General features: G+C 39.6%; 1 protein-coding gene across 2 annotated transcripts in view; it reads left to right on the top strand.

The window, feature by feature from the left end:
• The window catches only part of RAB38 (RAB38, member RAS oncogene family), a 57,065-nt gene that overhangs the window by 13,748 nt on the left and 18,909 nt on the right, over positions 1–24,408 (top strand). The window contains exons 2-3 of one of the 2 annotated variants that reach the window (XM_087433563.1): positions 7,689–7,969; positions 9,591–9,852. In XM_087433563.1, coding sequence (XP_087289689.1) covers positions 7,689–7,969; positions 9,591–9,650 — 341 coding nt within the window. In that variant the 3' untranslated portion in view covers positions 9,651–9,852. Of the gene's footprint in view, positions 1–7,688; positions 7,970–9,590; positions 9,853–24,408 lie in introns of those variants that run through there. The other variant, XM_004434091.3, reaches the window with a different exon arrangement.

Genomic DNA, 24,408 nt, shown 5'->3' with positions numbered 1-24,408 from the left:
GTTGGAAGATGAACCTGGCAGAGGTGTACAGAAATTAAGGTACAAGGTAAATCTTCAGCCCCGACCTCCCCCTGGAACTTCAGCCTCATTTATACAACTGCCTGCTCAATATAACCACCTAACAGACATGTCAAACTTAACACATCAGAATCCCGATCTACTTTCATGAAACTTGCACCTTCAAATTCTTCTCCATCTCAGCTAATGGCAACTCCGTACTTTCAATTTTTTATGCCAAAAGATTGGGAGTCATGCTTGCATCATCTCATACTCTAAATCTCATCTATCGTCTCTATGTCCAAATATATCCAGAAAACAACGAACCTTTACCATCTTCACTACTACCACTTTGGTCCAAATCATGATCTCTTGCCTGGATTATTGTCTCCCCACTTTCAACCTTGACTCTTATAAGTCATTCCTCAATGCAGCAGCCATAGTTATCCAGTTACTCCTATTAGTTCATGTTTCTCATTTGCTCACAATCCTTCAGTGCTTTTCTCTCTCATCCAGAATAAAAGGTAACATCGGTACAATGGCCTGAAACTGTCTACAGTCTGGACACTACTACTTTTCCTCTTGCACAATCCTCTCCAGGCAACACGGTCTCCTTGCTGTTCTCTAAACACTTCCCAGACACATTTGTGCCTCGGAATCTTTGTACTTGTCATTCCCTCTGTCAAAAACTCTCTTCTCCTAAATCTCCATATGGCTTGCTCTTTTACCTCTCTTTGGTCTTTGCTCAAATGATACCTTCTCAGTGGGCTTTCACTATCCATCCTGCTTAACTTTGCCTCATCCCCTGCATACCCTTTTCTCCTTCCCTACTTTATTTTTCCCCCTAACATTTCACCAGCTAGTGTAATATTATGTGTATCTTACCAACTTTGTGTTTTTTTTTGGTGAGGAAGATTGGCCCCTGAGCTAACATCCATTACCAATCTTCCTCTTTTTGCTGAGGAAGATTAGCCCTGAGCTAAGAACTGTGCCCATGTTCCTCTATTTTGTATGTGGGATGCCACCACAGCATGGCTTGATGAGCAGTGCGTAGGTCTGCCCCTGGGATCTGAACCCGTGAACCTTGGGCCTCCAAAGCAGAGCACGACAACTTAATCACTTTGCCACCGGGCTGGCCCCATCTTACCAACTTTTAACTCTTTCCACTAGAATGTAAGATTCATGAGGACAAGGATTTTTAATTGTTTTTTTCTAGTTGCCAGAACAGGGCCTGGAAAATAATAGGTATCCAACATTTTGTGTTAAATGAATAAATGAGTCGAGATGAGATGAGACAATCCTAACTAGAGTGATTTCAGTGGGAGTGGAGAGAAAGTGATGAGTGCAAGAGATATGACAAAGGATGACTCTTAAAGATTTCTTAAGCCTGACAGTATCCACAGGGAGGAGGTAAAGAATTAGGGGTTATTCTTTCACTCAGCAAGGAGACCTTATTGAACACTCACTGTATACAGACTGCCATGCTGGTCATGGGGGCTGCAGAAACTTGGTTCTGGCTAGAGGCAACTTGTAATTTTGTAGGGGAAGATTACACAAAGTTAATTCCAGGATATAAACTTTGAAGACTTGGACAAAGGGTGATTGATGGACACATTTCTGTCACTGGCTTGGTGGGGCAAAGTAGGGAAGAGAGAAGATGAAAGAGTTTTAGAACCATTGCCAGAGGGTCAGATGGGCTCTTAAAAATTGGAGAAAACCTTGCTTACCAGGATGTCAGCTGCACTCTGATCCTAGTCTGTGGGTTTCCCTGAGCCTTCAAAACCAGCTTAAGCCATTAATAAATTCAGTGTCCATTTGACCACCACAGTAATTGGATAGGTTTTTTTCTCTAGATTCTTGTGCAAGGTCCATATATACTTTTGGTTTTATCTTCCTGATTTTCATACTATTACTCTCTAGAAATAAAGAGCATATCTTGGTGGTACTTTTAGCTCTACTGATTGTTCCATGACCTCAAAAAGTTATGTTATTTGGAATAGAGTAAATTGATTCCAAGGGATTATTTCTTAAGAACATGAGAATGATTACAAAAACATAACATTCCAATCTGAAACTTGTTGCAACAGATACACACATAACCCTGTTAATTTTCTCCATCAATGAACATCTATTGATTATCTACTGGAAATGAGGGTAAAATATAGAGTAAGTGCATTTTTATGCAGCACTGGTTCATGAATACTGATGATGTTGTGTTTTAGAGGAAGAAAGAAGCTTAATTTCAGTTTATTTCTACCACAATGTCTTGAGCTCTTACTACATCCAAAAAGTGGAGAAATAGACCTTGGACTTACAACAAGAAAACATGATCAACTTGCTTTCTCAGTTTTTACAATGCCATCGTGGAGACTGAAGCATGAATACATAGTATGATAAGTGTGAGTGGTGTAGGAAAAAGAAAATGCTGTGGCGTTGTGAAAAAGGGAGTCATCGGTTCCAGCTGGCAGGACAAACCAAGTGTAAACAAATGTAATGACATTTCAGGGCACAATTATAGGATGCATAGGATTTCACTGAACAGAGTGGGAGGAGAGATGGGGAGGGAATTTCGGCTTTGGGATGTAAAAGAGATGTAAAAAGGCAAGAATATCCAGGGAGTAATGCCGGGTGTGTTTTAGGAAGAACAAGTAGTCCAGTGTGGCTTGGCCGTGGAGCACTTTGAAGGAAGTGGTAGAAGGAGAGTTTGGAAAGGTGGTTGGAGCCAAAGACTCCTCATGGGTCGTGTTAATAAAGGTATCTGCTTTTTAAGTATCTAAGAGTCATTGAAGGGCTAGAACAGCAGTGCATAATGGTAAGACTTACATTTTGAAAGTGAATTCTGATAGAAATAGAGTTTTAAGACTTCACCTAGGGAGTGCTTAAAAAAACGGATACCTGGACCCCACGCAAAACCAACACAATAAGAATCTCTGAGGAATGTGGCCCAGGAAGGGGTATTCTGTAAATACTTCAGATGATTTCTTTTTTTTTTCCCCCGGCTTTATTGACATATAACTGATATAGCAGTTATAGCATTGTGTAAATTTAAGTTGTACAATGTGATGGTTTGATATACTTACATATTGTGAAATGATTACCATAATAGGGTTAACACCTCCATCACCATTTTTTTGTGTGTGGTGAGACCATTTAAGATCTACTCTCTTAGCAACTTTCAAGTATAGTCCCCATGCTCTACATTAGATCCCAGAACTTTTTCATCTTATAACTTAAATTTTGTACCTTTTGACCAATATCTATTTCCCCCACTCCCAGCCCCTGGCAACCACCATTCTTCTCTCTGTTTCTGAGTTTGGCTTTTTTAGATTCCACATATAAGTGAGATCATACAGTATTTTTCTTTCTCTGTCTGACTTTGTTCACTTAACATAGTGCTCTCATAGCATTTGTCCATGTTGTTGTAAACAGCAGGATTTCCTTCTTTTTTTTTATGGCTGAATAATATTCATTGTGTATATATATATATATACACACCACGTTTTCTTTGTCCATTCATCCACCAATGGACACTTAGAATGATTCAGAATGATTCCATGTCTTGGTTATTATGAATAATGCTACAGTGCACATAGGTGTACAGATATCTTTTCATAGTAGTGATTTTGTTTCCTTTGGCTATATACCCATTAAGTGATCTCTTATGCTGCCAGAATGATAGCTGTCTAAGACTTGTGTTTATATTTATATTTATTTTAAGGGAGAGTGAGATTGATGAGATCTGAGAAGCTGAAAGCCCCTGTTAGGGAGCTGTCAGAGGCCCAGGTGAGGAGCGATGAGGGCCTGAATTGGAACAATGGCAATGTTGATGGGGAGGAGGGGACAGAGTCAAAAGCCACTTCTGAAATACAAGTGTTGGTAGGATGTTGGAGACCCTTTGGATATAGTGGTGAGGAAAGATTGGAAGGTAACTTGAGGGTACCACCCTGGGTGGCAGTGTTGATGATGATGCTGTAAACCAGAGAGGGGAACGCAGGAGTAGGAGGTGGAGAACTGGGTTCCTGCACATGGGGGAGGTTAATTAGAGGGGGTTGCCAGAAGCAATAATGAATTTAGTTTAGGGTATACAATCCAGTTTCCTTATTTTATCAATGAGGACACTGAAGCTTAGAATGGTAAAGTGACTAATCTGAGGTCACAGAGCTGGTTGGTTAATGGAAAACCTGACATGCTGCCTCTTGTTGTTTTTATGCCTGTCTAGAAGATTCACTGTTTGGTTATGCCCACTGAGAGCATTTATATAGTACTAATTACCAAGTGAAAATATCATTAAATTCACATTATGGCTGTGCTGCTTGCGTATATTTTTAGCTAAGTCAGTGACACTCAATGGACCATTTCAGGCGTTGGGACAGAGGGCCAGGTGTTGATTTAACAGTGATATCGTAGAGCGAGAAGGCGTGAAAGCGGTAAGAGAGCTTAGAGATCAGTCAGAAAAACTTCATTTTACAGATGAGAAAACTGAGTCTCAGAGAGAGAAATGCATTTGTCTAAGGCTGCGCTGGTAACCAGTGATTAAAATTAAGACCAATGTCTCTGACCCTTCAATTTAGTGCCTTCTGCAGTGAGGTTATCCAAATTGTTCCCGCAGCCATTGTATTAACTTTTGTGATTGAGTTGATGGCTTTGTCATTTAATATCCCTCCAAGTTGGGAGCTGAAGCATGAGCCACATCTACACGGTTACGGAGTGTGTGTTTAGAGAAAAAGGGAAGCAGGGACCCACATGGTGAATCGGATCATTATCAGTGCATACGTCCAGTATGACACTTCTTAGTTTGGAAGTTCCTCAAGGGCAAAAAAGCTACGTATTTGCAGCATAAAGCACAGAGCCTGGACCATAGCAGCTATTCAATAAACGTGTGTTGAAAGAGTGATCTAACTTCAAGGGTAATTTTTGAACTATGGTCTTTTTTTTTTTTTTAAAGTAAATTACCTGTGAGAAATCCATCAGTCTCTACTTTGTCCATATGTAGGCACTCACTGAAATCACATGATTCTCATTCTCTTGATAAGAAACAGCAGAGAAGGCTGTCAGCTGACAAAGGAAGGATAAAATGTGAGTGTTAGAAATGCCTTGGTCTGAATGTGACCTCTCTGTGGAACGCCAAAAATACAAACTTTCCAAGTCTGCTGGCCCAGTGACCTCAATATACAAAGATCTTTTCTTTCTAGAAACACACTTTTTTCTCCTTATTTCTGATCTGAGACACATACCCTCACAAACTCAAACACGCACACACAAACATTTTCCTTTTTAAATTCCTATGAAGGTGTTAAGTCTATATATTGCTTTTTTGCATAGTCTTAAAAATGACCCCTTGCCATATATTTGAAATGTAAAATCTTCTTCTTGAGGGCTGCCTTCCTCTACTGTGAAACCTCTGGACAAGCAGATTATTGAAGAACTCATGACTTTGTGCCCTTCATCTGATTATTTCCCTGAAAGGGATCATAAGACATCCTTACAAAGCCTGGAGGCCTTCAGAGTCCTGAATGATCACAGAGGGCTTTTTTCCTCCATCTTCGTGAAATATCATGGCCACCCTGAGCAGTATCAAAGGAGATCACTGTTTGTATCAGGAAATTAAAAAAAAAAAAAAATTTAAAATTCATTTGGGAAAAATGAAAGTTTATCTGTGGGTTGTATGTCACATGAAGAGTATTACATCCCTTTCTTTCATTGACTGGATGACTGTGGGAAATTAAAAAATGTATATATTTCTATGGTATAATCCATGTAACAAATGTTTGAGGATCATTGTGCGCTGGCCCTGACAAAATGCTCTTTCCAGTGGTACGTGCTTGAGCACACGGGCTCACACACAGGACCGGAACCCTTGTCCTTCATCCATTTCCATTAAGTGCTTATGGATCGTTTCCTCTTACAATCCACAATGCTAATGCCAATGTGATCATAACCTGCAAAAGAGTTTGGTAACTTGAATTAAAATCCACCATCACAAAACCTTGAGCTCAAAGTTAAGTGTAAAGTGTTCTTAGAGGTATGTTGACTTATATATTCTTAGATACATGCTAGTTTCAGCATTTTATTCTTTTCCAGATAAGTTGGCTTATTAAATACATACTTGTTTTAATTTACATAACTTAATCAGACTCTGAACATAAATAAATTCCCAAGTCATAATAAAAGCCTTTGTCTGGTCACACACTTCTGGAGTTTTTGGTTCAGAAAATATAAACTCAGTCTTCATGAGCTTCTGTCTTCAGTGACTACTAGTGGACAGAGTTACAAGCAACAGGATTTTGTTCATTTTTGTTAATCAGCTGAAATAACTGTAATTTTTGGTCATAAACTCTGGTCTGGAACTTTGATTTCACTACTTACATCATATTGTCTTTCATAATTTTTAACATGCTGGAAAAAGGGAGGGAAAACTCACGTACTAGCTAGTTCTAAGGTATTATGCTGGGTGCTTTATATATGTGAATTCGTTCCGTCCACATGACAACCCTGTGAGGTACATATTATTACTGCCATTTTGCAGATCTGAAAGGCTAAACTTAGCCTGTTTAAGACTCTTGCCAATATTCATTTAGAAAATTAAGAATCAGAGCAAAACTTATTCTAGCTGATTGGTCTAAATGAGACCAATCCTTTTGTTGATTGATTAATTGATTTCACGTGAGAGGACTTTCCTTATCCAATAGATTGTAGACTACTTAAGGGTAGAGGCCATCTAGTTCACTGTTGTGTTCCTAGCATGTAGCCCAGAGACTGGCTTCGACACATAAATATCTGTTAGCTCTTCAACTGAGTTGAAAGGACACCCCTGGTACGTAAACCTGGAGGAGAGATCACACAAGACTATGGTTTAGTGGTTGAGAGTATTCAATGCTGATAAATGACTACGGTCTCTGGATTCAAAAAGCTCAGATTTGAGTTCCAGCTTTCAAAGCTTACCATCTGTATAATTTGAACAAGTTACTTAGCCTTTCTAAGCCTCAGTTGTCTCACTTTAAAATGAAGATGATAATTGCATTTTCATGATCACTTATGTAAATCGCATTGCTGATGGTTAGTAAACATACAATAAATGCTAGCTATTACTATTACCCTTAATTGGAATTGACTGTGGATGTCTTTTTAGCATACTACATAATTTAGTTATTTATTATCTTTATCTTTAGAATCTATCATCTTGCTAAAATGTAAGCTCTGTGATGGCAGGGATTTTCATGTTTTAATCATTGTATCTCAAGTATTTAGAACAGTGTTGTCTAATAGAACATTCTGTGTTAATGAAAATGGTCTATATTGGAGTTGTCTAATACTGTAGCCACTAGCTACATGTGGTTATTGAACACTCGAATAGTATGACAAAGGAACAGACTTTTAAATTTTATTTAGTTTTAATTAATTCAAACTTAAGTAGCCATATGCAGGTGGTGGGATACTGTATTAGCACAGTTCAAGAACATTACATGGTACACAGAAGTTTCGATAAGTACCTGTTAAATGAATGAATCTTCTTTGGACTCAAAGATTGAGACCAAAGCTGCATGATTGTATATTTAGCTCATTCTGTAAAGATAAACAGTGAAACATTTTACTGAGTGATCTGCTCATCCTGGAGGCCTTGTGAGCTTCCAATATATGATTCAGTTTATAATTGTAATAAGTTTTTGATTTCTATTTCTTTTTGGTGATAGGTCAAGAAAGATTTGGAAACATGACAAGGGTTTATTACCGAGAAGCCATGGGTGCATTTATTGTCTTCGATGTCACCAGGCCAGCTACATTTGAAGCAGTGACAAAGTGGAAAAATGATTTGGACTCTAAGTTAAGTCTCCCTAATGGCAAGCCAATTTCAGTGGTTTTGTTAGCCAACAAATGCGACCAGGGGAAGGATGTGCTCATGAACAATGGCCTCAAGATGGACCAGTTCTGCAAGGATCACGGTTTCGTAGGATGGTTTGAAACATCAGCAAAGGTAATGTGACCTTAATGGACAAACCTATTGTGGGCAAGATTCACAAAGAAAATGGCCTATAATCATCATCGTCATAGTGATAATAATATGTTTGTCTAGTGATTTATAGTTCCCAAACTGCTTTAAGCTCTTTCTCATCTCAAGGGGATGAGTGGGCAGGGCAGGAATAATTATCAACAATTTAAAATGATTGTGGCTAAGGGAGCAAAGCAACTTATACATGGTCATGTTGATATAGTTAATAACTGTGTTCGTTTATTGAGTGTTTATTATGTGTCAGGTGTGTTTTATATGCATTTTCTCCTTTAGTCCTCGTGACAACCCTATTAGGTAAGTATGATTTTAGAGTAAATGAAAGAAATGAGCCTAACATTCAGTATTATGCCTTATTCATGTATTAATTAATTTATTCTATCAACATTTAATATGTTCTTCTGTATACCAGGAATTGTGCTTTGCCCTAGGAATGAAAAGATGGCAAGAACACAGAACTACCACGTTGGGAATACTGGAATAGTGGGGTGAGAGAGTAGGTGGCAAGTATGAATGTGAAGAACACAGTGTGGCTCACTCTCCTGGGTGGCAGAGGAGTAGCAGGAAGTGGGGGTAGTCAGGGCTGGAAGATGGAGAATCTGATGTGACATGACAAAGGTATTACACTTCCCATTATGCCCCACACTGCTATCTGATTTGTCAGGTGCACAGTTTTTGCTCTACTCCCTTTTGTTTTTGTTTACATTTTTGTATCTCAGTATCAGAGAGAAAAAAAAAACTTTCATACTAAATTTTGAAAATTAAAAAAAAGTATAAATAAAAATAAATGTTTTGCTGTATTTTTCTGATATTTTCTACGTATATACATACATATATATGTTTTACATCATTAGTATTGCATTCCATATAGTTTGATATCACGATTTTTTAATTTTATTTATCTGTGGAGCACTCATATGAAATACTTGTGGAGCACAGGCACTGTGCTAGTTGCTTGAGATTCAGCTGTGAATAAGATAGGCATTGTCTCTGTACGTACGGAACTCCCACTTAGGCCTTACTGTGAACATTTGTGCACATCGTTAGAGAATGGTTTGGAAATATAACTTGGATGGACATCATTTAAACAGACTGGGGAGGAGCCTCTGACCACTTTTATGCTGGAGAGTAGAAGGGTCAGATTTGCCCTGGGCACTAGGGAAAGACAGACTGGAGGCCAGTAAACCTGAAGACAGAGTGACATGGTAGTTATCACATTCCTGTGGGAAAATGACAAGGCCTTGAACTAAGGTTATGGCTTTAGGGATTGGTAAGAAAAACCTGATTTGAGAATATCACTAAAGTGTAAACACCAGCAGGATTAAGTAACTGCTTGGACTGGGAGTTGACGGAGAGGGAGAAGAGGGTGGTGATGTCAGTTTTTCTGTCATAGTTGGAATGTCCTACTGTTTCAGCCATTTCATGGAGAGTCTCAACTCCTACTTTCTCTCCACGCTGTCTGTAAATTGGCCTTATGTTTAGAAGTTGTTACTTCTCAGTTCCTTGTTTTCCTTCTTGGGGCCCCAGTGTACTACTATGCTTTTCCCCTTCTTTTCTTTTACAATCCTTTGTTTCTGCTATTTCTTAGGATTCTTCCTTTGATTCAGGACACAGTATCCATCATTTTCTACTTCCAGGCTGTCAATGAACCTTTTTGGTTTGTTTGTTTGAAGAATTTATTATTGTAAAGAGAGAAAGAGCAAAACTCACAGGTATGATTAAGTTATAGAGATTTAAGAAATATTATATTTTTATAGTCTGATTCTTGGATATTATTCTGGCTTTTTAAAAAATTTCGAAATGTGGGTGAATTCACCTATTCTTCTATTCCTTAGCCTCACACTCAATTTCACTCCACAGCTTCTGCGTGCATATTCCTTCAAATTCCTTTCTTTCAAAAGAGTCCCTCTCCAGCCCAGAAGCCTCCAGGCACAGGGGTAGAAGAGTAGGATTTTGGAGAACTCCTCTTCTCAATTGCCACTTTACCTCTGAAGGGCAAACTAGATTGAATGACTCATATTTATAGAGGGAGGAGTCTTCCATCATTTATTCATTCATTCAACAAATATTATTGAACACCTGTTATGTACCAGGCACTGGGAATACAGACACTTACAAAACAGACAGAATCCTGATCTCATGGATAATGATAACAACAAAACATAAGTAAAATCTATAGGGTGTTGGATATTGAAAAAGTGCTAGCAGAAAAAAAAAGAAAAGAAAGGAAGAGGCCTATGAATTTGTGTGTGTGTGTGTTGGGGGGGATGGGGGTTGAAATTGCTTGTGGGACAAAGGACCTTCTGGACATTTTCTTTCATCCCACTCTGACATTCCTTGCTCAACCACTACAGTGTCAAACTCTGCATACGGGCATGATGTTCATTAACTTAAGGCCTGGCTGACCCACCAGACTTAGATACTGGATTTCTAATCCTCTGAATCCCTGCAAGTGTAAACTTTGAAGAGAAGCTTTGTACAGAGAGAGAGTGAAGGGAATTACACAAGCCTAAAGGGCACCGAACTGCTAATATAACCAAGAGGGTACAAGGCCTCATTGTGAAAGGCAGAACCCACATTGAACATCTCTCTTCCCTCCAAACATACTGCTATTGAAATAGTCCTTTTGAATGTCTGAATAATGAAAATGGCTTCCTGGTGCCAGGTTGGTATTCAACGCCAACGCCTGGAAGCTCAGGAACAATACTGCAGCATTGACAAGCCAGAGTGTCAAACGGTTCAAAAAGTCTTTTTTAAAGATCTCTGATAAAGCTCTGCTTACTTTCTGAGGATAATATTACAGTATCATAGCAAAACCGAGGCCCACATCAAACTGTCTGCCTGAAGCTAAGATGGTGGCATTTGGAGACAGCTACTGATTCATTCGTTGATTACATGTGGGATCAGGGAACATTTCCCACAGAGACCTTCCTCTTAGAAAGTGAATCTACTACCAGCTAGAGTCCTCTTGAGCGACGTCATCACCAGTCTGGGGATAAACATCTGATTTCCATTTTTTACACCTAATGAGCCAAAGCCTGCAACCTCTGTCTTTGTCCTCATGGCCACATCCTACAGAAATCCTGTGGGTATTATCATCAGCTTGGCCATCTCTGAAGCGGAAACTAGCAGGGTGTTAGAGGAGTTTGTCATTGAGACCAGCCTCCATCTTGCTGCTGACCCCAAGGCTGAGGGAAATTTATCCTCTTGTTCTTCAATCTTCGGGAGTAACTTTCCATGAGAGTTTTCATGCACTCTGCTGTTGCTGGAACAGTCATGGTAGCCTCTGGCAGTGAATGAAGAGAAAAGATAAAAATTAAATATATGTTAGTATCTCTGATTTGTCACATCATCTCTTCAAATATTAAAACCAAAGGAAAGAAAAGAAAAACAGTCTCTCCGAAGTCAAGTTTTCTTTGGTTTTTAACCTCTGCATTCTTTTCCTTTCTTAGCTGTATTTACTTGGATTCTACTTGTGAAAGAGCCAGGCAATGTATAATTGGGGTGATCATATGTTCCATTTCCAGGAACATTACTGGTTTATGCCTACTGTCCTAGCATAATTATTAACAACACCCCCATTCCTGGTTTGTAATTTAAATTTATGTGGTCACCCTATTGATCAGGAGCTCCAATACATCTCACTGTCCACATCATACTTTAGCTCTAATAATGTCTTTTTTATGCATTCTTGTGCCCAAACCCAGTCTTTATAATAAGCTTTGGTGGATTTGTCTCTTTGGAATGAGGGCCCTGGCCTGCTCTTGTTAGTGCATCCTGTCTTCTGGGCCCATCTCATTGGCTGAAAGGGCCCTGTTACCTGCTGACCCTTTTACCTGGTGCATTCTTGGCGCCCATTTCTTGAATCTCCACCACTTGCTCCTTTGGGATTCACTCTCTGACCACATCTACCCACCTTCTGGGTTTCTTGTGAGCAAGAAGTGACATAATGTCTGTGAGGTCCCAGGATCTGTTATGTCTGATCACACACACACAGACACCCCCCACACCATCCCTATTATCTGTTCTCACAGACCGTCCACTGATCTGGGTTTCACCATGTGTACCTGGCTCTGATGCACACAGCACCTGCACTTGGTGGAAGTGTCTGTTTCTATGTCTCAGCGCTTTCCAATGCTCCATCCTGCTCTTATAGTGCCAAGGTTCATGTGTGGCTGTGTTCAGAAACAGAAAAACGCCCATGTAGACGGGAAATAACAGAGCAAGTAGTATCTGTCCAACGGTGGTGACAGGAACCAAAGCCACAGAAAGAACTCCAGTGCCCCTTGCTCCTCCTCCCTCCACCTCATGCCCTACTCCTGGTAGATTTCCCTGGCTGTTTCTATTCTATTTATAGTGACTTTTTAGGCCCACCCTCTCTCTCAGAATGTTCCAGGATCAATGGGTGCCATAGGAAGAAGCTTTCTTACATTAAACTCTACTCAATTTTAGTCTCTTCCCTGAAGCTAAAAAGAAAAATGTTGATTCATGTCCTGCTGAGAGAAGGAATATACCTGATAGTGTTCTCTATAAGAAGTTATTAGAGTTATTAGTTTTCTAGGGGGAGGAGTAGGTGTTTCACAGTGTAGTGGATATCTTTCGTGTGTTTTGGCTTTCCAGCAACTATTAAACCCATTTGCTATCTTTGGGAACTTCTAGCCATGGGAGGCTCACCTCCCCAGGAAGGACCCATAAAACTTTCTTCTTTACTTTCTTTGCAGGTAGAACACAGGCACATGACCTAGATTCCACCAATCATATTGATTCAGAAGTGAGCAGCTATGGAAAGAAGGTGCAATGCAGAATCCACTTTTTCTGGGGACAGTGGTGGCAGAACAGGCTTCTGTCCTTGGGAGACAGCAGAGTTTGCAAGGTCCTGTGCTTGATACAGAAACAGACTCATTGCTAGCCCCAGGAACAGTTGCATCCAATTTCAATTCCTCGGAGCTTCGCAGATTACAGGACATAGTGCTCAGTGGTGGCTGGCAGCAGTGTCCTCATCAGGCCTGTTTTCTGTGGGATTTGAGTTTCTGAAAGCTTAGGCTCGAGCCTGTTTCTCTAGAGGCAGATTCAAGCTACCCAATCCTACAAGCTAGCTATAATTCTACAAGCTACCCAACATCCCTTGAATGAACTATTTCACATTCATATTCTGCTTCTGTATCTTGCAACTGAGAACTTAGATTAATATACACGGTTAAGTACACTTGAGAAAGCCAACTTAAACTACTGCGTCTCTTGCTGCTGGACTTCTCAGGACTTTGATATTCTACTGTACATTCTCAATCTCTAGTAATAACAATGGCTGCGTTTCTCGTGTTTGCTCTATGTTAGCTTCATGTGAAGATTTTTATGTGTATTAACTCATTCAACCCTTGGCATGATCCTATAGAATAGGCATTATTATTATTACTATTTTAATGAAAAGAAAAGTTGAGACTTAGGTGACTTCCATAAAGCCAACTAGTTACTATCTTATTTCTTTGATTCAACATACATTTTTTGTTCCTTCTTTTTTGTGTGTGTGAGGAAGATTAGCCCTGAGCTAACATCTGTCACCAATCCTCCTCTTTTTGCTCAGGAAGACTGGCCCTGGCCCTAGGCTAACATCCGTGCCCATGTTCCTCTATTTTATATGGGACGCCACCACAGCATGGCTTGACAAGCAGTGCGTCAGTGCCTGCCTGGGATCTGAACCTGCGAACCATGGGCCGCCGAAGCAGAATGAGTGCATTTAACTGCTATGCCACTGGGCCGGCCCCTTTTTTGTTCCTTCTTATGTTAACATTTCAAAATCAAGATATGCCCTCTAGTCACTGTGGATTTCTAAAATGATGGCATGTCATACAAATAATGACTTTTTTACTATCTCCTCCAAAAGGGGACTACACTATGCAGCAGTTCCTAAATGTTTTTGGCCACATACAACACTTAACAAAAGAGTGGAACACGTTTGGGAAATGCTGGCCTAGAATTCTGGTGTAGAGAGCAAGTTTTCTGTGTTTTATTGAATTTAGTGAGCTCTTTTTATTATTATTATTTTTTAATTGCTCTGCAAGCTGAATTATGCAGCAGTTAAAAAGTGGCTAGTTTCCTGGAAGCTGCTTGAAGGGTAGTATCACACAACATTTCTTTTTATAGCCTTCTAGAAAATATGCACTTAGAAACATAATGCATTTATACAAACTGGAAATGCATAGATAATTGCACTTGGGTATGGGGAGATAGTTATTCTAATTCATTTTTTAGTGGATTGAGTATAGAACATCATTTTTTAAAAATCCTTTTATTTTTAAATTGGATAGTGGGCCATCACTGATTGTTCCCATTTTTCAAATGTCAAACCATGAAAAAATTCTTGACGGTCACTGGTGCATTCATTGATTCAACACAATTTGTATTGAATGACTGTCCAGATCTGTGCTGTAAACGATGTGTATTAAGCACTTTCTGACTTCAGAGCATGCTATTAGGTGCCTGTTCTTATTCTTAAAATGTCAGAATTCCCTATGGATATTTAGATTTTAGGCACCAATGTCCAAAAGAATTTAGATGGAGTTGTAGGATGTGCTTCCACTGACTTAATTAGCTACAGTGCATTTAACTCTGTATTTTTAGCTGATCTGATTAAAGCTGGCTGTATTTAGGGACACAAAAGGAAGGGCCCAATCAAAAATCTAAAATCAGAGCAATTAGAAGCATCATTTAAAGGAAATGATGACAATGTTTAATAGTCATGATCATTTCATATAAACACCACTTAGTCTGTAGTATAACTATTTGAATCATTGCTTCTGACAGATTCTTAATGCCCTACATGAAAAATGGAATTGTTTCTTGAAGTTGAGAGTAGCTTAAGTACAGGAGTCTCACACTCAAGCTACTCATCTGCTTAAGAATCAGTATAAATTAAGAATAACATTTTAATTTTTAGCTAATTAGTTCTCCACAGGTTTTCTACGTCTATGCTTATAATTTACCAGATAATCTGAGATCCAACTGTAACTAAGATATTGCAGGAAAATAGAAGGGGACTCTCAGATGGTATAACGTGGCTTGGGGTACAGGAGTCATGGGTTGCATATGTCATTCTCTCTTGCATGGTTCACATTTTCATTACTTAGAGCTCAGGTCCTTCTGAATCATGCTTGGACAACTGTAATAACATATTTCCAGATTTTGCTTACAGTAGTCTGTACTACATGGTGCTAAAAATTCAACCTTCCCAAGGGATCACTTTGATTTTGTCATCGCCTACTTCAAGAATCTTCTGTAGGCTCTACGTCTTGATTCAAATTTAAACACCTTAAAACTGGGGTCAGCAAACTATGGCCTGTGGACTAAATATGACCTGCCTCCTGTGTTGTAAATAAAGTTTTATTGGAACACAGCCAATGTGGTTTACATGTGATCAATGGCTGCTCTTCCTCTGCAATGTAGAGTCGAGTAGTTGTGGCAGAGGCCTTATGGCTCACAAAGTCTGAACTATTTACCATCTGATCCTTTACTCTTTAAAGTTTGCCACTGATGTCTTAGAATAACAATAGCTTCTCTTTAGCCAGGCTGTGCTATTGGCTTTACATGCATTAGCTTATCGTTCAAACAATCTTGTACGGTGGGTACTGTTATTATTCTTGTTTTACAGGTGAGGGGATTAAAATTTAAATTGAAGGGCATAAATGACTTAGCCAAAGATCTCATAGTTGGTATGTAGTAGATTTGGGATTTCAAGCCAGATGTCCTAATAGGACACTCATCTACCACACTGCACTCACTTATAGCCTTTTCCAATTTGGCCTTATTAGATAATAATTATGTCCTGAGCAACCGATATTTGGTAGACCAGGGGCTGGGATAGATAGATAGATAGGTAAAATGTGGCCCTGTCTCTAGAAGTTCAAAGTCTAATGAGAGATACACGCACATGTAAATGGGTCTTCCAGGAAATGTGACAAAGTAGAACAATTCACCTGGAATTGTTGAGGGGGCTGAACAGGGAGGAGCCTTTTATCATATGTACTTTTTCTCAAGCATTGCCAGCCACCTGCCTTCTCCTCATCTCTGTGCTTTTGTCCAGGATATTCCCTTTGTATGGAGTGTATGAGGCAGTTGATGTTCTTTGTCTATATTCCATTTTGCCCAAAGGAGTCCGGAGTGTGAAAGAGGAAGGAGAGAAAACCCCCTGGGTTTAGCAGTAAGGAGTCTTCAGTAATCAAATGTCACTGGGCTCAAAGATAAGCCACCTTACCTTCCAGATATCTCCTCCCTCCCACAGACTCATGAGAAAAGGCCTACAAGGATTCTTTGTTCTCAGAGAGGATCAAGAGAGACCTTGCCCATCCACCAGAAAGGACCAGGCCCAACAAGGCACAAGGCATATTTTTTTAATGATTGTTTTCAATATTATTTAATTGTAGTTCTTCATGGGGGGTGATTTTGCCCTTCCCACCAGGGGACATTTGGCAATGTCTAGAGATGTTTGGTTGTCATAACTGATTGGAGGGGTGCTACTGACATCAAGTCATCAAGTGGGTAGAGGCCAGGGATGCTGCTAAACATCCTACAGTGCACAGCACATACCCTCCCCGTTCCCTCTCCCAACAGAGAATTATTTGGCCACAAATGTCAGTAGTGCAGAGGTTCAGAAACCCCAGATGCCATGCTTTGTACTAGAATTTTCTAAATTCTCTAAGGCACTAATTGAATAAAAGTTCCTGTTACTTAGTTGGCATTTTTCTTTTAATAAAAATCAAGTATGGGTGTCTTTCGAGTTTTATATGATTGCCAAGAAGCTGTTGAGTCTTTGGGTTCAGCCTCCTATAGCCTATTAAGCATTCTCTGCCTGAAGAGTTTATGCTAAAGGATATGGTTTTGACACATTGCAGAGCTTTGCCTTCTCTGTTCCCCACCCACCTTATACCTTAATCTGTTTGAATGTTAGCACTTTCAGCACTCACCTCCATGCCTTTTCACTTGCAGTTCCTTCTGCCTAGAATATCCTTCTCCCCTCTTTACCTTAGGAAATTCTACAGATTTTCCAAGCCTTATTCTCTTCCTACCTACAACATATCACCTCTAAAGATTTCCTTAAGGGACTTCATCTCTCCCACATACGTTCCTGGCACCAACTAGGACATGTATATATGTTGGGCCAGCCTATATGGCATGGCTCAGCCCTGTCTTCTGATGGGTGGTCATTGTCTAGAGAGGTGAGACAGGATGTGAGTACCGCTCTGAGTGACTGCGTCTTTACAACATCAGAAAAACAGCCTTTTCCTGGATCCAGGCTCTAGGATCACCATGGATTTCTGAACCTGAAAAAAAGCCACTGAAAAGCATGGATGGAAACTTGGCAGAGTATGGCAAGTATGGGCTTTGATGCCGGGCAGATATGGGTCGGAATCTTGCCTCTGACACAAAGCTGTGTGGCTTTAGTCAAAGCCCTTAATCATGCTGAGCCTCCATTTCTCATATCAAAAATGAGGACCACACTTTATAGAGTTGTTATAAGAATCAGTATTAATAAATGTGAAATGCCTGGAAGATTGTTAGTATGCAATAAATGATTGGTCTCTCTAAAAAATACACATGTATGCAAGAATTGTACACAATTTCAGAGGCCTCCCAGGCAGTCTTGCCCACTGAAGCATGGACCCTTCAATTGCTTAATTCCTTTCCAAAGGTATCTTTAGCAAAATGTATTTGAATTAGGAGATTCCTGAAGAAAAAGTTCTATTTAGCTACAGCAGGAATTCTTTGTTGGGGTAGATTATCAGAATCAGGGAGGAGGGAGTGGGGAGCTTTTGAAAATTAAACTCTCTCAGATTTTGCAAAATGACTTGGTCGAGGGTGCACTGCTCTCCACCCTTCCCCTTTGCGAATCATTTTGTGTAGTGAGAGATGGCGCCCATGGGAGTGTGCTGCAACATCTGCTTAGTGTGGAAACAGGAACTAAAAGCGGGAAAATGATAAGCTTAGTTAAAGGTAGATTGGAGACTGAGGGGAGGGAGGTATAAGCTCCTCACTAGAGGATAGAAGAGTTCGGAAGGACTTAATGAGCTTCCTGGTGCTATCTCAGAAAAGGAGCCAGGAATTATAGGCAGGGAGAGTCTGAGATCTTTGTAAAATTTCCCATGTTTGCACTTTAAAAAATTCTATCCTAGCTCCTCATCATTATTATTTTTGTAAAAATCTTTTAAGGAAAAAGACCTATGTGCCTGTCTTTTAGAGTTTCAAGGAGGGAGGATGCCCCTGAGGCTCTATCAGATCTTGAGCTTAATCTGCAGCAGAGATGAGCTGTGTGGAAAAGTGTAGGTGATGGAAGATGGAAAGAGCAGGTAGAGTCCTGGTGCCTTTGGAAGTGAAAACATTGCCTGGGTGCAGCTGGGTGGAGACCATGACTGGATATGGTCTCTGGTCTTCACTAGTAGACCATGTCTCCTGTTCCAGATCCGGGGAATGATTAAATACAGCCAGACTCTGCTTCTGGGGTCAGCTTTCCTCCTGAATCTCTATTTTTGGCCGTGACTTCTTTCTCCAACTTCAGACATCCATATCCCTCTGGATCTCTACTTGGATATCACCCAGACAATTCTTGAAACCCAACACATCTGACACTGAATTCATCAACTTTTCTGCAAATCACGTCGTCTGATTTGGAGACCTCATGTCTACCCAGACATCCAAGCCATACACTCATATAACCAGGTTACTCATTCTTCAGAAACTCCTTGTTCCTGAATATACGAAACCCCATAGTGAGACTCTTCTCTGCCTCTCCTGGTCTGTCTCCAGCTACTTCTTCCCTCCATTTATCCCCTAGTGATACTAAACTGCATTCAGCCCCCTATTCACATCTTGGTAGTCCTCCCATATAGAACATGCTTCCTACAGTTATTCACCTGTCTCTCCCTATTCCTTCAGGACTTGGCTCAAGCATCATCTGTTACTGACTCTCAGGTGGTCTCTCCTCTTACCACATTATGTGAAGATTCTATCCTTCTGAGTGTGGCCCCTGCACTGCACTGTGAAACCCTCCTGGTCATCTACTAGCTCAGGGGCTTGCACACAGCAGGTGAGCGCTTGGTCAATGTTTATTGGATGGAACAGAACTGTTTGTTACAGTACTTTTCAACAACTCTTTCAGAAGATTCTTTATTGTATTATTCTTTTTCCTGCCCTTTGTGGGGTATTTCTGTCCTTAGAGAACTATGCAGAAGCAGAAAAATTAATTTACTGCTGTATTTCCCAGGAGGACTCCACACTATGTAACTCCTTTCATCCAGAGAGCTCTCTGGACACTTTGCACAACAGGGAGATTGTAGCATCCTGCAGAGTGGAGGGGGAAGTAGAGAAGAAAAATGAAGATAAAGGAAAGAGCTTCCCTTAATGCCTTGGGCCCCAGACTGGGATCTGCGGACTTCTTTGCTGGTGATGCCACATAGCATCCCGCAGGAATCTGAATCTTATTGTCCAACTTATTTTTGCTTCACACCCTGGAACCAGAATTCAGCAATTTTCTCCTCATGGAAATTCTCATAATCTTGTTTTACATGTATCTGTCATTTGTTTTGGCTACTGTCATTTAAGCCACACACAATGGCTATCATACTTGGGTTTTTTTGTTAAAACTGCAGATGCCTCAGCCCTACTCTCAGAGATGTCTAGAGGGGCATGGAATGTTTTTGGATAGCTGTCCTTTGGTGATTTTGATATGCACTCTGGTTAATACGCACTCTGGTTAAGAGGCATACTGTTAGACTTTGTTCATTTATTCACTTACTCATTCAGTCAGTTATTCAGTCATTCCTGAAGTATTCCTTGAATAGCTACCAGGTATTCACGTAGGCACTCTGCTAAGTACTGGGGCACTAAGGCTAAAGGGCACAGTTTCTTGCCATTAAGAAGTTCCCAGTCTCCTGGAAGAAAACCCATGTAAATGAATAATTATAATACAGTACCAAGTGCCATAAAAACTGTTAGTTTCTACAAGATCTGTGAGAGCCCTTGAAGGAAAAGTTTTTACCTCTATCTGAGAGTGAGGCAGCTTCCTTGACATTTGATCTGTGTCATCAAGGATAAGAGAGTCCCCAAAGGAAGACCCAAGGGGACCACTGAGCAGAACTCCTTTTTAAGAGATGTCCTGCAGAGGGGCATTAGGAATCCTTTTAGGAATCCCTGAGTGTTTTAAAAAGCAAAGACAAGCTTTGCATCTTTATTCTAAGATATCTAAGTAAGAACATGTCGCTACTGCAGAGTTACCTCGCTTTATCAGTCATCAGAAAATTGTCAATACAAGACCACAAAGAATCCTAATATTAAGTATAGTAGTAAAAACTTGTATTTATAAAACACATTCTTAGTCTCTACCAGGACTTCTCCTAAGAGTTTGATTTAATTATTTCGTTTGCTTTTCATAAACCCTTGTGAACTAGGTGCTATTATTATGCCCTTATAAACTAGATGCTTTTATTATGTTAAATATTAAGGATCTGAGGCTTAAAGAAGTCAAATGATTTACTCAAGATCATATGGTTAGCAAGTGGCAGAGTCAGATGTAGAATCCAGGTACCTCTATCCAAAGCCCTTGTTCTTTATTTTTTTTTTTACCTCCATATGTCTAAATAATAGTCTTATATTGCTATTCCTTAATTTGCTACATTTAGACATTCCCACTGATAACCTGCTATAGTAGGTGACAATTTAACTTTCTTACCTGCCTACTACCAACCCCCCATTCTACCACTAGATTTCTATCACTGCTTTTAGTTGAATCATAACAAAAGTCTTAGTGTATATCATTAGATATGAAAACATTATTTACTCACATAATTTGCCATGTTTATTTCTTAATGTTTTGAAAAAATCTCTATCATATTATTTATTCTGTTGATACTACTTCTGTCCTGATGGCCTCCATCCTGGAGCTCTGTTTTCTTCGTTTAATTTGACTGCCCTGTAGACCCAAAACACAGCCCTAATCCTGGGACTTTTCTTTGTCTTTTTCCTGGATGGGATCACTTGCTGCCTGGATCCCAGTTTTATGTCCTTGTTTTGGTGGAACATAGCCTCCTGTAACTGCTTAGGAAAAGCTTCATGGGCGTTTCTGAGTCCTTGATATCTTCAGCATTAATTGTCTACCTGAGCATAGAATTCTAGGTTGAGATGATTTCCCCTTGTAACTGGAAGGCATTGCTCCGTTGTAATACAGCCTTTAGAAGTCATACCATTCTTTAGAAGTCATACCATCTGGTTCCTAAAGTTTTGTACATAATCTGTTTTATTTTTTCCAGCAGTTATTGTCATCTCTTTACTCCTGGTAATCTGAAATTCCACAGTGCTAGGCTGCATGTGTACCTCTGTTCATTTATTATGCTGGGCCCTCTGTGAGCTCTTTCAACTTAGAAATTTATATTCTGAGAAATATTTCTTTGCTAGTTTTCTCCCTTTTGTTTTCTTTGTTCTTTCTTTATGGAGCTCCTGGTGTAACCTCCTGAATTAAGTCTGTGAACCTACTATGCTTTTTTTCCCCTCATATTTTCAGCACTTTGTAATTTTTATTTTATTCTCTATATTTCTTTGACTTAATTTTCCACTCTTTTATTATAATTTTTAATTTCAGCAATTATAGCTTTAAGTTTGAAGAGCTTTCCTATTCTCTGATTGTTCTTTTTCATAGCATCCTGTTCTTAATTAAGAATGTAATAGCTTCTTATATTTGTGAAGATAGTAATTAGTTTTCTAAAGTTTTTTTTTCTGTTTCTTGCATTATTTATTTCATTAGATTTCCTTTTCAGTCCATCTTGTTCTTCTTTTTTATGTTGGTTATTCTCCTTAAACATCTGATGTCCTTGGCAGGACATTCATATTTAGGAACAAGACCATAAAAAGCAGATACTAGGCTCTGTGTGTTTTAGTAGGCTTGTTGATTAGTGGCCGTGTTGATTGTTGGTTAGTGGGTTTCACTTTAGATTGGTAGTCACTGAGAACTCCCAAATGTCGCTGTTGGAGGTCTTTTCTCTACGGAACTCTTCTCTCCTGCTAGGTGTAAGATGCCACAGTTCTGTGAGGGGAGAAGGAATAGTCCACCTACCATGTTGGCAGACATTTAGTTGACTCTTTCTTCAGTCCCACATCACCTGCACAGGAAAATCAGTTGATATATTTTGAGTTTTAAGTCTCTTTTTTTGGTTTATTCAGAGGATAAATCAGTATTTGACTTGGGGTATAGATGCCTAGATGCTGGTATCCTATGTGGAAGAATGGGGAAGGATTGCAGTTGACATGCCCCATTCTGACCTTCATCCAGTCCCCCTGATTTCAGCCACTCTCAGTATACGAGTCTTGGGACTCTTTTGGATTCTGTGGGAATTATGGAGCTCTCTATTGTCCATAATCTCCCTCTACACACCCTTTAGACCATGCTGTGTACACCCTAGTAAATCCACTACTACTTTCCATTACTTTCAGATTTCTAAAAATATATTGAAACCTCTTGAATGCTGATGCACATTTTCTTACTTGTTTAACTCTTGAGATTCTATTAAAATATTTTGTTTCTTTGAAATCATTTTTTCAGAGTTTCGGTAAGGAAGGGAAATAAACATATTCCTTCAGTCTGCCATGTTTAACTGGATGGACCCCATGCTCTTTGACCTTTTGTTGCTTGTCTACTTCATTTCTAGGTCAATCTTAGTCATTATACAATTTAACTCATTACAGTTTCTTTTAAAATTAGGGTGATTTTATCCTCATTTTGTAATGTGGAAACTAAAGTACAAAAACTAAAGATTTAATTAACTTACCCAAAGTCACACAACTAGTAAGTATCAGACCTAGGATTTAAACTCAGGTCTGATTGATTCTGGATCTGCCTGGTGCTTGCTATCCCAGCTTTCTACTTTTAAAAGAAAAGCAATAGGCAAAGGCTCTGTCTCCCCTGTCAGAATCGTTGGCAGAACCTTCTGGGAAGGGTTGCCTCCTTGTTTCAGGAGGGTTTTCGTTACTAAGACTTGTTTGCCTTCTCCCTCTCTGTGTTACTTCGTTTTTTTCAGTATTGATTTTGTTTGTCCCCTGTTTTGTGGTTCTTTACCTTCTTTTATGTGTCTTGTTTGCCATCTTTGAAGCACCCTTAGATTTGTGGGCGACAGCCTTGCTTTCCCAAGGCTTCTGTTTCATCTCTGCCTGCTTCACTGGCTAGTGAGGTATTGACTTCTTGGGAGAGCCTGCTGGGATTGGGGGAAAAATCAATATCCCATTAGACATAGAGAAGCAGCAGCAGGAGCTCGTCAGCAGCCTGTTCACTGACCTAACATGCTGGGGCACTGTTCAAAGACTAGAGTAGCCTGACGTGTCCAGGGATATTCTGAAGTGATTACATTGTCCTAGCAATAATGTAGAAAAGCCGATGACAGAAAAATCAAGAGTCATCTTTTGAGAATAGTTTTGCCTGTCAAAGTTTGCTCCAGGGGAAGGAAGTTCTCTGTTGAGAACTTTTATAATTCTTGGTCGCTTTGAATTTTCGAGTGTAGGCACAATCTTTGTGAACCATAAGGCAAGTCATTTAGTTTTCATGTTCCCCAGGGTTCCCAAAATGAAAGAGAGGGTGTCAGCAATGGGGTACCTGGCATTACCCATACAATATGTTTCTGAAACATTGTATGTAAATCTCATTTTTTAATGCTACCTCAAGGGGCTCATTATGGCAGCTCTCCCTGGGTGAGTCCCTTTGTAAAGGAAGAGTTCTTTTGGAAAGGTAATTATCACCTTTCTGGTTTATTTGGTTATAAGTTTAGTTTTTATGTTTCAGATTTTTGTAAAGAAGGACAGACATGAGCAGAAAAGTCAAATTATCAAAGTCTAAAGAGGTCTAGTGTCACCATAGTAATAGAAATCCATACTTCCCCCAAATTATCATGTCATTATGTCTTCTTCTACCACTGCATGGAAACACAGGAAAATTAGATCTGAAGAATACTTCAAAATTGTCTTGTGGTCTAACTACTTATTTTATGGTTTCATTTATTCAGTCTTCAAATAATCATTGAGCGCCTCTCCTCCATGTGACAAGCACTGTTTTAGGTACCAGGGCTTTATCGGTGGACAAGACAGATAAAATCCCTGCCTTCTTGGTGCTTGCCTTGTAGAGGTGGAGATAGGTAATAAAAAGATAAATAAGTTCAATATATAGTTTGTCTGTGGACCTAAGTGCTAAAGAGAAAATTAAAGCAGAGAAGGAGTCTAGAGCTTGTGTGGCATTTATGCATGAGATATAGGGAGGAGTTCAAAGAAAGGACAGCAGTTTTAAACAGGTGACCAGAAAAGGTTTCACTGAGAAGATGTTTTTTAAATTAAAGATTTGAAAGAGGGATAATATTGAGCCATGATAGTTTCCTGGAAGGGGAATG

This window comes from Ceratotherium simum, chromosome 7 (genome assembly GCF_057802395.1).
Source record: "Ceratotherium simum simum isolate JZ-2026a chromosome 7, ASM5780239v1, whole genome shotgun sequence".
NCBI classification, from domain to species: Eukaryota; Metazoa; Chordata; class Mammalia; order Perissodactyla; family Rhinocerotidae; genus Ceratotherium; species Ceratotherium simum.
This window is presented reverse-complemented; position numbering and strand designations above follow the sequence as displayed.